The sequence below is a fragment of the Molothrus ater genome, chromosome Z, assembly GCF_012460135.2.
Source record: "Molothrus ater isolate BHLD 08-10-18 breed brown headed cowbird chromosome Z, BPBGC_Mater_1.1, whole genome shotgun sequence".
Classification (NCBI taxonomy): Eukaryota; Metazoa; Chordata; class Aves; order Passeriformes; family Icteridae; genus Molothrus; species Molothrus ater.
In genome coordinates this window covers 34,013,182-34,026,790 of record NC_050511.2, presented here as the reverse complement: position 1 = coordinate 34,026,790, position 13,609 = coordinate 34,013,182, and the positions used below count along the sequence as shown (strand labels likewise).

Below are 13,609 nucleotides of genomic sequence, written 5' to 3'. Positions count from 1 at the left end.
ACCTCACCAAAAAAAAAAAACCAAACCAAACCCAAAAAAACCCACCAACAAAAAACCACAAAAAACTCATCCAAAAAAGAAACCAACTAAAGAAACCCAAGACCAAAATCCAGATGATGACTTGCTCTTAAAAACAATCATCTAAAAAATCAGGCAAAATTCAAAATGCAAGAACTAAAAAGTTTTTAATATCCTTCTATGCTTTCAAGAGCATAAACCTCTTTATAAATTCAAACTAAAATGTCCACATAAAGAAAAGTAAAATCACACTCTTCTAAAATCATCTTTTAGATTAAAGCTGATCTACAACTCACTTAAAATGGGGAAATAACTTTTTCACAGCAACCTGACTGTTGAGGGAAATCAGAGATGGCCACCTTTGTGATCCTTGCTATAAATGGTTGGGAAATATTGCAGCAATATAATTAATGCCCTCCTGATCTAAGCAGCAGCTTATTTTATGTCCCCAAACAGAAGCTCTAAAATTGGTGAACAACATGATTTCTTTAAAACTGTCCAAGCCCTCTCAGAACCAGAAACTACACAGTTCTGACCTGCCTAGACAGTTCTATTAGTGAATTCAAAATTTTCCTTCAATTGTTCTAAATACAGTAAATTTTAAGGAATTATTTCCTTTAGTTGCCTTAAGTTTCCATCATAACTTAAACATAAAAGTTATTTTAAAGTAAGAGTTTTAAATACACATTCATTCACAAAAATTGTGAAGATCTTCTCTGTGGTGGTGAGATCACAGTCTTCTAAAATACAAAAGCATGGGGAATGATGCTTATTACTGCAGAAAAATGTGAAATATATCAGAACCTCCTTCTGTCCTTGCACCAAATAATTTTCACAGCCATTACCTCTTTCAGATCAACCTCTTTCAGATCACCATTTTGTAAGGGTATTGACTTGCATGCTACATTTCTGATGTAGCCCATCAGGTCTAACAGCCAGTCCATTCTTTTCAGAACTCCTAGAAAAAGAAAAAGAAGACTGACTCATGTCAAATACTAGAACACATTGCTTTTCATTAAAAAGCAAGCACAGAAAATCACTATAGCAGAAAAGTACCAACTGTAGAAGAACAAAGATCATCAACACCACTACCACATCTGATTAATTCTGCCACTGACAGAAAACATACAAGCCCTTAAATAGTACAGAAATGCTGCTTATAATGCAGGCAACACATTGAACACATGCACACACACACACACAAAAAAGAAGCGAGAAAAAAAAAAACCAAAACACAAAACCACAAACAAAAGACTGAATGAGAATTATTTCACATAATGACAGCCTGTAGGACCAAGTATGCACATATGACTGCTACAGAATCCTAAAGCCTCCCTCAATGTGCAAATTACTGTGAAAATGGTCCTACAGTGTTGAGAGAGTCAGTAAACTGTGGTCAAAGCATGAAAATAAAATCAGCCCTTAATTCATCTCAAGGATGGAAGACATTTCATTGATTCAGATTCTGCTATCCATAATCTGTTCTACCACCTAGAAGCTCACCACCAAGACCACATACAAGTGCCTCCTTTCATGCTGTCTCCTCTTTTACCCAAAGAATCCTCACTTCACTCAAGTAAAACTTACTACTGCTTGAAGTTCTTCAAACACAGTTGGCAGCTAAAGCACCTGGCAATATAATGCTTTGAAGTTGTTCAGTGAACACAGGCAGACAAAAACCTTTCTGTCATGAAAATGAGACCTCATTCTTGTATCTTTCTGTTCTTGTTTCTTCCATATCTTCCTGTGTGTTTCTCCTACTTCTCTTGCATCAGCCCCTATACTTTGTCAGACCCATAGCTGAGCCAGCCCAAATCATTAACCCACCAGATGACTATCTGGTATAGTTATGAGGAGGAAAAAAAAGGAAATTTATTTCCTGTGTTAAATCAGTGCAAGGAGTTCAGGAAAGAAAGTTATGTCCCTAGTTCAACCAGTCTCATGGGAACATCCCCCACCTTCTGTGTCACATACTGGTAAGTCAGATTTTAGGTCAGAAGATTAGCAGAGTTGCAGTATTGAGATGTACAGATGTACTATGTACATCTGTAACACTATCCTAAAAAGAGTGGGAGATACAGATCTAGTTAAAATTCTGGTCTGTAAACCACATTGATGAGACAAATGACTTGTAGTTGGACCACAGAAAAAGAAGTAACTGGAGTAAAACATAAATGCAAAGTTTGATACAAGTACTTGAATAATAAAAGAATTCTGAAGACAGTAGTTTCTAATATGGAAAAATTTGGAAACACTTTGGTAAAATTATCTTAAAATTATTTTAAAGGAACCAATGTAGATTCATAAATATCTGTTGATTGCATTGTTGATTCTTCTTTAAGTCTAATTTTACCTGTATTTTCATGTCTCACAATGCGAGCATGATAGAAACTATGCAAGAACATCCATAAAATATTTTTCTTCTGGTGATATCCTGCCACAATATGAATCACGGCACTCAAGTTCGTCAGAGGCAATCTGCCTTGAGAAACTAAATACACTTTCACAAACGTGGCCTTCTCCATATTGTTCTGCAAATGCAATAAAAAGAAAAGTTAAATTTAAAGGTACATTTCTTGTGGGAACAGTAAATTCTGCATTCTTCTTTGTAAAAAAATTAAGAAACTCTGAATAACTAGGAGGCTTCATTTTCCTCAAGACATATTATTACACAGAAGACTGTACATGCTACTTGAACTTTACACTGTTCAAAATAGGCCAGCAAAGTAACTCAGTACAGCTTGTTTTCGTATGCTTTAAATTTTACATTCCCCTTTGAAATGGAATGAGCCAGCTTAACAGTTCTGGACACTCAAGTCTTCTTGCAAGACAGATACACTGTAGTGACAAAAAGAGGTTTTCTTAAATTATGTCTTCCAGTGTGAAATAAGAAGTGAAAAATACAAGGAAATGACAGTTCAGCTTCCACAACCTATTTGAATGCTTGATGCTCTAGTGAATTTCATAGCAAACAGAACAGAAGGCTTCAGTCAAAGATGTTTGTTTTTAAAAGCTTGATCTGAAAACATCAAGTTCTTCCACACAGGTCACTTCCTTAGCATTTCAGCTGCTAAGAATTCCACTGCTAATTGATTCCACTGGTGAGCTACAAGACAAAAACTTTTTTTATTCCATTATCATCCTCAGTCATCTTGTCCACCAGGAAACATTCTGCATGTGAATGTAAATACAGAACATAAAGTCAAGAATGAAAGGTTTTTCAGTCAATTATTTCACATTTTTAACAGAAGCACAGATACACCAGTTCCAGGACAGCTAGTCACCAGGATCCATTTACAGTCCAGTTTCAAGCAGGTGGGTATATTAACCAAAGAGGACTGCTAATATTAACCAAGTGGTCTGCTGTTTGCATCATTGGTCTGAGATTTAGAAGATATAACACCACTCTGGTTCACACCATTCCTGTTCCTGTTCTGAGAAGTAATTCCCAGAATCAGAGAATCAGTTAGATTGGAAAAGACCTATGAGATTATTAAGTCCAACATATGATTCAACAATACTATGTCAACAAGACTTCAGCACTGAGTGTCACATTCAGTCTTTCCTTGAACACCTCTAGGGACACTGTCTCCACCATCTCTCTAGTGTGGCACTCCCATTCTAAGGTCTAATCACACTATCTGTGAAGAAGTTGTTCCTTATGTCCAGCCTAAACCTCTCCTGGTGCAGCTTAGGAGAGACAGGAGTGCAGCTTTGCATCTTCTCATCCTGTCTGGGACTGGTTGCCTGAGAGAAGGGGCCAACCCCCACCCCCCACCTCACCAAATTAGTTAAGACTCTCTGGTTCAAATGTGCCAGGTGAAATCATGAGTATTTCAGTCTCTTTGAGAAAGTTTGGGATATGGATTCTTATCACTTCTGCTACTCTCTACTGCCTGCAGATTAAATCCAAAACACTCTTACCAACATGTCAAGTAAAACAATTAAATGCTCCCAGTGAGCTAAAATAGTCTGGTGACAATAGAAATTACAAGGTTGCTTGTTTCACATGATCTGGTGATAAAAGAGCATAATTAAACATAATTACCTTGGAGATCTGGACAATGCGATTGATCTCTGAATCACCCATTTCTGAAATACATCTGGCTACGTCGATATACATCTCCAGTTCACCTCTCTGCAAACAGAAAATTAAATGCATGTCTATTTCTGGCTTTCTTCATTATAAAAATTGGTGAGTTTAGGAACTTGTTAATGATAATGATGAATAATTAATCTATCTTCTAGCCTCACCTAATCTATTTTAGAAATTCTGTACTTGCTGAGGAATTTGATGTACATCAATATACAAAAACAATGGTATTTGAATACTTTTAAAGAATTTATTTTATTTTTAATGGCAAAGTGCCATTCCTTGGAAGTATTTTCTGTAGCTAAATAGCTTCTTTAAATCACTGTGAGAAACTGAATCCTCTGTGGGGAAAAAGAAAGCCTTCTCATTGTTCACTTCTCTTTCATTAAAATTTATTTCGGTACTAATACTGTAATTTTCCATTACTGAATCGTTTATGAGGGAGGAGTGCACGTTAGATTGGTTTCACAACATCATATTCTAAAATAACCAAAAATAAGTTAAACTGAAATTATGCTGTTATTTTAACTAATATAATTAAAAATTGTACATCTAATTAATGTTTTGAATCTGATGCATCAGTGCAAAAAGATGGGCCTTACCACCATTAAAAAAATACCTAGTGCAGTGTTCACACACCTCATTCATACTCCTCACCTGAACCTCATTTGGAAGAAGCTCATATATCTTCTCCACAGCCTGACACAAAAAGCTCCAGCAGAACTGGGCAGGGTTGGGAAGTTTCATTGCCTGGATGAGCCCCTGTAGAACACACTGGCAAATTTCTGGGTTTTTTGTGCGGTTCTTCACTTCAAATTGTTGTATCAGAAGCACTTCTGTAAAAGACTGCAGTTTGTCTTCTGCAACATGTTGCATCCACAGGGACAGGGACATGAAAAGATATTTCTGAGTTTTCATCTGAAAAGGAAAAATTTTTGCTCCATTTCAAAATCTAGCTCTTCATTGACCTTGAACTATTGTTGGATAAAATTATAAAAAGAGTGGCTCAAACACGACTTATAAAAGCACTTAAAGTCATAGATATTTCTCAGGTCTTTTCTTCTTCCCTTTTTGTCATGAATTTTTTGAATTAAAAAGAGTTCAAACATGTCAATATTCTGTTTTCATTAAAAACTGAAGAACTTACTTTCAATGAACCTTAGACATCACATCCCCATATGGACAGGGCAATATTTTTACATGGCACCCACTGCATTCCTACATAAAGCACACAGACTGTCTAGACAGTCAGTGACAGAAGTATGATAGCCATAGAAACATGAATATTGCTAGCTAGTGAAGAAGAATTAATAACCTGTACGAAATGCAGAGCTTAGTTCTCCGTGGCTCATCTTATTTTGTGACCTCAAATTCCCACTGCAGCTGGAAAAGTGGTAGTCAGAAATAAAATCTCTTTTTTTGGTACTTTACCAATTATGTACCTTAAAACTACCAGCAAATATTTGCATATCTAAGACTAATGAATTAAAACAAAAAACATTCCTTGAAGAGATCACAGAAACAAGCAACTAATTTTCTGAGAATTGTCATGAATCTGCTCCTGAACTTGGATAAAGTAACAGAAATGTGCAGTCAAGTATTCTGTGGGATTCAGGGAGTTTAACATACTGCACCATGGAATCCACCTTTCAATTCCAGAAGAACAGAAAAGCAATGAAGGATAAGACCAAATCTGATTATACTGTAGGTTAGTCTGTTGGGTATCTACAAAATTAAGGCAAGGTTCTCAAGACATAGCTTTTTTTACTAGTTAGCTAGATCAAGAGACCTTGCTAGAAAAAGTAGGTAAGCTTTTGGACAGATTAGGGCGGACCTTTTTTTAAAGACATTTAGCTGGTAAAAATAAAGATACTTTTTCTCCCTACATGCCATGCTTTATGTCTCCCGTTTATCAGCACTATAAGTCTTAAGCAGTAAAGTAAAACGAGTGTAGCAGGTCTTAAGTCTGCCTTGAATTTCAAAGCCCCATAATAACCTCTCTCTCACTATAAATACTCACTAAATGGTATTTCTGAAGAATTATGAACCCAGTAATCCTTTTCTGGTGAGACACCTAAACATTGTCACTGAGGAATTTTATATGAAAGAGGTGCTGAGCTCCCACAAGTTTTCTGACATACGTACACTGAGACTGTAGATAAGGGGAGGTGCCACCCACATCCCTAAAAGCATAGCTGCATTTTGAGATGACTGGGCCTGTGTCACTGCCAGTTCAAGGCAGAGATGTTTTACCTCATCACCTAAAACAGAAGAAAACAAACTAAGTTATAAAGAAATATTTTCCCTTTAAATTTGTTCTCAACTCATAAAATAAAGGAGAGCTATTTTTCTACTAGAGCATTACAACTTATTTTTCTAAAAATCCTACTTAAAGGATTTTATCATACACATAACACATACATTTTTTAACACATACATAATAGAATACTCTTCTTTACATTCATGTACTTTCAGCAAGAAGTATCAGCATTTGTTCAAGTTATTTCAATTCACTCAGGAACAAAAATATGGGAATGCTAAGAAAAGTAAAAATTAAAAAAAAACCAAAAACTCCTCCTTTCCAAATAAAGTCGATATTTAATCCACAGAAGGGAAAATGAGTCAATATTCCTGGACTATGATGCTGTCTGAAATATAAAACAGCCACAAAACAGATGTACTGTTTCCTCTGAAAATTCCTTGATTTACAAAAGTAAGACTCCTAAGTGAAAAGCAGGAATAAAAAAAACTCTCCAGACATTTAACAAGTTTCAGCTCTTCATAAGAATGGCAGACCTCACTATAGGAATCTTTTTTGACTATTTTGAAAATTATTACCCTGTGTAATTTAGGAGAAAGTGCATTTCAAATTAGTGACAGCTAGATGAACTACCAAACAGTTCAAATATGTGAAAAAGTGGCATGCAGGCTCTAACACGGGCATTGGACCAAGCATTTACCAGTTACTGATAACAGGATACAAGTAGTTGAGTTTTATGATGCACTCTTATATAAATAGTTCAAATGAAAAGTTCAGGCCACTTTCACCAACATTTTAGGGGACTTCTCAGCTCTGATCTTTAGTTGTTCTTCAGTTAAACAGTATCCACATGGTGATGACAAATATATACTTGCAAACACTAAAAAGTCAGTCTTGAAAGCATAATAAAACTAGCCACTGCACTAACTTCAAGACCTGAAGAGGGCTCCAAAGTTTGTAAAAGCATTAGTAAAGAACTCTTGTGACAAATACAAAAGTCTTAATAGAAAACTACTACTCTCACCAAAGTCCAGCCTCATCAAAGGAGAAAGAATGGATGCCCAGTTTACAGGGGGATATTGATGGCTTTCTCCAACTAATGCAATGGGTGCCAGTGCTACTTTCACCAGTTCAGCTGGGACAGATTCAGGGCCTAGAACAGAAGATTCAGAGTCTGAATTGTATACATACATATTTGCCTGAACAGCTTAGCAAAGAATGTGAACACTACACTGAAGTTCAAGCTCTAGTAAAGAACTGAAAAGTGTTACAAAATCACTGTTACTTCCTTTTGCATCTGAGAATTAGTCATTTCATTTATAATGAACAGATACATTTTTAATGTCCTGTCAAACTGTTTTTTGTTAGTAAAAAACAGAAACTTTCTGGTCCCTTGTTCTTGAGTAAATTTACAAGTTAATTATAGATATTCCTCATCTAGTAAGGTAGTATTTTTGCATTTCTTAATGGAAGAACAGCAGTTTTCTGATAATGCTTTCGTTTCTCATCTTGTAGATGCAGGCCAAAAGAACAGTCAGATAAGTGCTAACCTTTGCTACATATCATGTTAACTTATGTCAACATAAGTTAACGCAGTCCTCCTGGAATCAAAACATAGGCATTTTAACCACCATTTAAAGCAAAGCTTGCTTCATAGGACAGCAGTGAGCTCACTTAACTCCACATAGAAGCAATCCTCTCTATCCTACTTAAGACTACTCTGAGACATCGCTTTTACCAGGCTTCCTCATGTAAGACCATACTTTCTTCAGGCCTCTTTGCATCTATCCCAGCAGTAATCTGTTTAATACCATTCTGTTACAGAGAATCTTAATCCAGCATGATTTAAACAAGGGGCAGCATAAAGTTGGTCTGATGATGGAGTATTAACTGAGCATACAGGCTAACACTTAAAAATTATTAGACTTTCCTTCTCATAGGGAAGAAACATCATCTCACCAATAGAGAGAAAAGGGTTTTAAAAGTCAAAAATCAGGTGGAGAAAACTAAAGTCCTAACTACACAATATTAACTTATCTTTATGATTGTAATTAAATTTCTTTTTTAAATACCTCACATTAGCGAAGTTCAAATTTGTACTTAGAAAAGTTCTCTTAGCAAATAAAAACAAGTGTTTAAGGTCATCTTTTATAGCCAAAACAATTTTCCCAGAGTAATACTGTAGTTTGATCCTTACCTTTCTTTCCGCCTTCAATAGCAAAGTCAATGGCTGCCCTGATAAAGCTGTTTACAGGTAAGTAGCCAAAATCTGGAGGAACTGTGAAGATAAAAAGACTGCTTATATTCTAAAACATCATCAGCAAAATTATAACCTTCTGCTCCCAGGTAAATTTAAAGGCCAAACTGAGCTGTGTTTGAGCTAACTGATTCTGTAGGTGACTCAGAGTATTTAGACCACAAGACTGATGGACATATTGGCCTTTTTACCTTTAAGGCAAGCTAAACATTTCTGGTGGTGAGAGGTGCCAGATCTGAAAAAACAAATTCACAGATCAACTGAAAAGCCAGGGATACGAACTTCCTTAAAAATACATTGGGCACTGCAAGCTGGGCTTTGAAAGGGAGTGCTTCAAAATTTTAAGAAGTCTAATGGAGCAGAGACATTTCATATCTATCTAACCTTAGGCAGGAATGTGTGCATGCAGGCATACATAAGAGCAGAAACTTTGAAAGACTTTTCTCTGTGATGTTCATCTACATTTTGTATTTTTGGTTCCCAGATTAGTTTACACCAAAGCAAACAGCTTCAACTTCATTAGCTTTTGATTGTTACTGGTATTTCATTAATTATTAATTATCCAGCCTTTACCAATGGATATTGAAACAACACTTAAAGTTAGCAATGTATCGGCCACCCGGAAAGGGCACAGCTAACCAGAGAAGATCTGTTCTAGGAAAATACTTCTAAAATGTTAGCATTATCTCATGTGTTCCTCACTGTCTTTTTAGTGATGCACTATTTCTACATGTTCTTTAAGAAGCAGTAATAAAGCATCTTACCAGATGCTCTGTTCTGGGTAGAAGACAAACAGGACATGTGAAGACGTCCCAGAAGTCTTGCTGCATTTGTCTGAAGACCAATCTGCTCAGAGAAACTAATTATCTGTTGAGACAATAAAGCACTAGTTAGACAAATTTCCCTACACTGCCTCATTCAAGCTGGACACAAACATTACATAGCTCCTTTCAAACAGACTTGTCTTGCTTGTGCAAGGTGTGAAGGTATGCTAGTGCATTATCCAAAGGAGGAAATAGAGGCTACCTTCTTACCTGTGTAAGGGTTCTGATCACTTCATTCAGCTTACTTTGAAACTGTGAGGACTGAATGCTCTCAGATTTCAGCTGCAAGAGAAAAAGAGGTTAATTTTGTAAGAGACAAAAAAGAAGCAACAAATAGAAAAATTTCTGAAAACAGATTACATTTGCACTCATGCCTTTCTCTGGGAGTGGGAGAGAGAAAAGGAGAAAGCTTACATGGGCTGAAAACTTTTCCCCAGTGGCATTGCACATGGGCCATATGAAGGCAAAGGAACAAGTCCCATTTTACGCACTGCAATTCAATGTTGCTTGGTTTGTACCAAACACGAATTATTGCAAAAATGTGATGTCCTGGTTTACAGCCATTGCTGTAGGAATGGGAAGCATGCATCCCATCTTGCCTTCTATTTCTCCATGAGATTAAGGTACCATTTGCTTGCATATTCTGACCTGTATCATGGCTCCTTCAGAGCCCACCAGTGCAACCAGCCCACTGACAGCAGCCAGACGCTCCATTGTTGGAGAACCCTGGAAGCATAATTCAGGACCAGTGAGCCAATGTGATGACACAACACTACTTTAGGACTAAATGCTTGTTCTTCCAACTTAAAAAAAATGACTACTATCACTAGCACACCTCTAATCCCAATAGCCTTTTCAGATCAGATTCCAGCATGGTAGATAATACTAATCCCTCTCTTGATGAATGAAAGCTTTATCAATTAAGGAATGAGCTTCCTCCTCACTCCTCCAAATCTGAAATCATCATGGATTGACAAATCATTTCTTTTCCTAGCACAATCTGTATTCCACAAAATATACCAGTGCAATTCAACTCAAAACCAGTTTCTTTACTGATAATTACCTTTAGCTGCAATCTTAATATGTAATATTAGAGTTTGATTTGGAACACCTAACTTTTCCAGATAAATTGAAATAATTTTAATGACTAAGGCACTATAATCACACTTCTTTTTCTTTCTTTCTTTTTTGACAAGCAGCACCTGATTTCACAAGACATTTTCACTTAATAACCTAGACTTTATCCTTGGGCATTGTTCCAAATTAGTGAACATGTCCAAATTAAGACCTCATTGAGATAAGCATTTCTCATAAATTTTCCAAATTGAAGAGAAACAGGGATTTTTTCTCTTTAGCAAACAGCCCAAAATTATCCTCTTGCTTCCAAATATCAAACAGCATATTCAGATAGTCCTAACTTTTCCTAACATCACTCCTTGCAAGAAGCAAAGAAAATTATGTTTTTACTGTTAATTTTAAACTGTACACCATCCCTTCCCCACCTCCTCTACCCTCACCTATGCAAAAAAACCCTAAACCAACAAAACAAGTACAAAAAGCAGGATATGCATAGAAACTCCTTTACCTCTGCAAGCACAATTTTTATCCAGGCTGGCATTAGTCTGTTACTCAGGTCTTCAGCTTTCCCATGACCACAAGCTGACAATCCATGTACTATTGCACCTAAAGCTAAAGCAAAACTGTAGGTCTGTAAGGTGAAAAAGAACTCATTAAAACAGATTTTACAAAGGAATCTGTATTTTTATACATTTATTATTGAAACATTACTCACATATTTATTATTTCCCAACAATCTTTGCCTAGAATACCAGATACTTTATTTCAAGTGACATGGGATTTTCTAAGATTAAATCTTTGACACATAGAGCTTTGGTTTTAGAGCAGATTTTCTGACATGAAGATAAAAAGCTCTAGCACAGACTAGTGCTCTAGCACTGACTTCCTATTTTTCAGATAAACATTCTGAACAATTGATTAACATAACAGCAGGCTTTGATTCAAAATGGTTGCCTCCCCTAGCTCCTTTATTTCCTGGCAAACATTAACCAGAAAAGAACTTGCACTAAAATATTGATATTATTTTTGGCAATTTGAGGGGTACCCTAGGACACTAGGGATGAAACACACACCTGTAGGAAGCTGTGGCTATGTTTATGGTTATGCACTGTCAGTGGTTCAGGCACAGCAAAAATTCAGAACACACAGTTGATGTATTTTCCCACCAAGAAAAAGAAATTATAGAAATATGCTATAAAAGAGACAAAAAATGGCAAGATACAGGTACTAAAGACATGAAATGTAACAATTTCTCTTCTAAATGCAAACACATGCAACTTGCTTTTATTTCACTGTCTGGTAATTGCTATATGCATTAATGAATCAAGTGGTAATCTTAGTAATTGTGTGGTATGCAAAATACATTCATCAGTATTAGTTAATGATGAAAGTGGAGCAACATAATTGTCTTGAATTACAGTTCGGGAAAAGCAGCATCCAATATTAAATAGATAAAGAGAGAAAGAAAACTAAAGCAAACCCCAAATACAGAATTATTACCTGCTGATTATTTTCTGCTAAGGTCCGTAGCTTGCTCATAGCCTTTTCAGCCTCAGCTGCTTCTATGATTCCAACACTGAAAGCAGAGACACAGGAACAGGCCACAGAATAGGCAAGTACCTGAAAAAATTTTTTTTCCATTAACTAGTCTCTAATCAAGCTCACTGTAACAATGGTCACACTGAATAATGTGCCAGCATGACAGAAAAGATGTAACATTTTCAGTTTATACTTTCAGATATTTATTCCCTCTCTGAAACACTCTTCATTGACGCTAATAATGTTAAACAAACACAACTAAAGCTTTGAAGTACCTCTGGTTTTACAGAGGTCAAACTCCTGACCTTCCACACAAATGTAGCTATTCTCTAAATACAAGTATCTGATCACTATTTATGTAAGCATACTCAGCATGCTGTGCTCCCATCACGCAGGTCCGCCAGGCCAGAAAATGAGCACGTAGAACTGTCTCTCACACACATCCCACAACACCAGCCTCCTATCCTTGCAGAAGGAATCACCAGCAACATTGCTTTTCTGTTCTTCTGCCATGGAATAATAAGTGAAGTCTGAACTACCAACAAAGCAAGTGTGCTTTGTTGCAACCTCCTCTGTACCAAAGTTAAGCAGCAGAACAGCACATGACTCTGAGGGAAGCAGAGAGCACCTACCTACTGTGCAGGATTTACATCAATTTGACCTCTAGCAAGTAATGTGCAGACTGTACCTTTTGCTGCTGCAGGTCAATGGGTTATATGCAAATCACCTACAGTTCTGAAAGAGCCTCCTGTGCATTTCATATAGTAGCATTCATCCTAGAGTGCTGCCCAAATTTTACTCATCTCTACAAATCCTTACAGAGGTTTTAATTGTTAAGGGTAGGTTTTCTTTTTCTTCCCAAACTGTCTCATGATGTTAAACAGTTGCTGCCTTTCATCTCAGAAGTTGCTGTATTGAACTCAGTTTAATTTCAATAATGCACTTGAAGATCTCTGGGGACACATAAATTATTTCATAGCTGTAAGTAATTTTAATGCATGAACTGTAAGTTTCAAATGGCTAATCCTCAACACACATGTACTGCCAAAAAAATAAAACTCCATCTATGAAGATGTTTAATAAAGAGCTTTCAGAACACTACCAACAGGGGGAAAAGTATAATCCTATCAATCTCTATTGACTCCTGTAGGAAAAACAGAGGATTATGCAACTCAACTGCTCAGCTGCTCCAGTCTTACATATATCATGTACAGACAGCGTTGCTTTTCTCGTGCAAAACATCTGCTTGTTCTGATTTTTGTTTTCTGTGGCAAACTATTTGAATTTCATCAGTTTTCATTCTCGAGTTTTACCTCAGCAGAGTTATAGGCTAAGTACATGGACCATGTCAAAACTTACAGGACGTATCCTGGGAAAAAACTCCCTGAAATGCAGGGCTCAGTTTAAGAGTTCAAAACATAAAGAAAACATAAATGGGACCATAGCAGCATGCACAAGTACAGAATTCACATTAGCTAGTGACACAAAATTTCAAAGAAATATACAGAAGGCATATTGAAGGACGAAGTATTAGCATTTAA

At 36.5% G+C, this 13,609-nt stretch overlaps 1 protein-coding gene across 1 annotated transcript in view; it reads right to left on the bottom strand.

Annotated features, from left to right (window-relative positions):
* FOCAD (focadhesin) overlaps positions 1 to 13,609 on the bottom strand; it is a 92,015-nt gene that overhangs the window by 3,393 nt on the left and 75,013 nt on the right. Inside the window, exons 31-42 of the mRNA XM_036403461.2 lie at positions 12,030 to 12,149; positions 11,038 to 11,160; positions 10,101 to 10,178; positions 9,663 to 9,734; positions 9,393 to 9,495; positions 8,569 to 8,649; positions 7,396 to 7,524; positions 6,257 to 6,372; positions 4,769 to 5,029; positions 4,067 to 4,156; positions 2,372 to 2,549; positions 864 to 976 (exon numbers count right to left, since the gene is read on the bottom strand). Of these exons, the coding sequence (XP_036259354.1) occupies positions 864 to 976; positions 2,372 to 2,549; positions 4,067 to 4,156; positions 4,769 to 5,029; positions 6,257 to 6,372; positions 7,396 to 7,524; positions 8,569 to 8,649; positions 9,393 to 9,495; positions 9,663 to 9,734; positions 10,101 to 10,178; positions 11,038 to 11,160; positions 12,030 to 12,149 (1,464 nt within the window). The remainder of the gene's footprint in view (positions 1 to 863; positions 977 to 2,371; positions 2,550 to 4,066; positions 4,157 to 4,768; positions 5,030 to 6,256; positions 6,373 to 7,395; positions 7,525 to 8,568; positions 8,650 to 9,392; positions 9,496 to 9,662; positions 9,735 to 10,100; positions 10,179 to 11,037; positions 11,161 to 12,029; positions 12,150 to 13,609) is intronic.